Here is a 204-nt window from a genome sequence, read left to right as displayed (position 1 = left end):
CTCCATATTCCTCCTCCATCCTCTCTTCATCCTCATCTTCCTCTCCCGCACGTGAAGCTGGCGGTTGGGTAGTCTATCTCTCGTGGTCTTAAGTGACTACAACCTTATCAAGTCCGTTTTCTCGAAGGCGGAATGTTCAGGAAGGCCGTGGATTTTCACCCTTCAGTGCTTCACGTATTTCACTGGAAAAGGTACAGAGGGGTT

At 49.5% G+C, this 204-nt stretch overlaps 1 protein-coding gene across 1 annotated transcript in view; it reads left to right on the top strand.

The window, feature by feature from the left end:
• LOC119588244 (cytochrome P450 2L1-like) overlaps positions 1-204 on the top strand; it is a 14,472-nt gene that overhangs the window by 2,118 nt on the left and 12,150 nt on the right. Inside the window, exon 5 of the mRNA XM_037936940.1 lies at positions 58-191. Within this exon, the coding sequence (XP_037792868.1) occupies positions 58-191 (134 nt within the window). The remainder of the gene's footprint in view (positions 1-57; positions 192-204) is intronic.

This window comes from Penaeus monodon, chromosome 23, assembly GCF_015228065.2.
Source record: "Penaeus monodon isolate SGIC_2016 chromosome 23, NSTDA_Pmon_1, whole genome shotgun sequence".
NCBI classification, from domain to species: Eukaryota; Metazoa; Arthropoda; class Malacostraca; order Decapoda; family Penaeidae; genus Penaeus; species Penaeus monodon.
The sequence above is the reverse complement of the archived record's forward strand: the minus strand, read 5'-3'. Positions and strand labels throughout refer to the sequence as shown.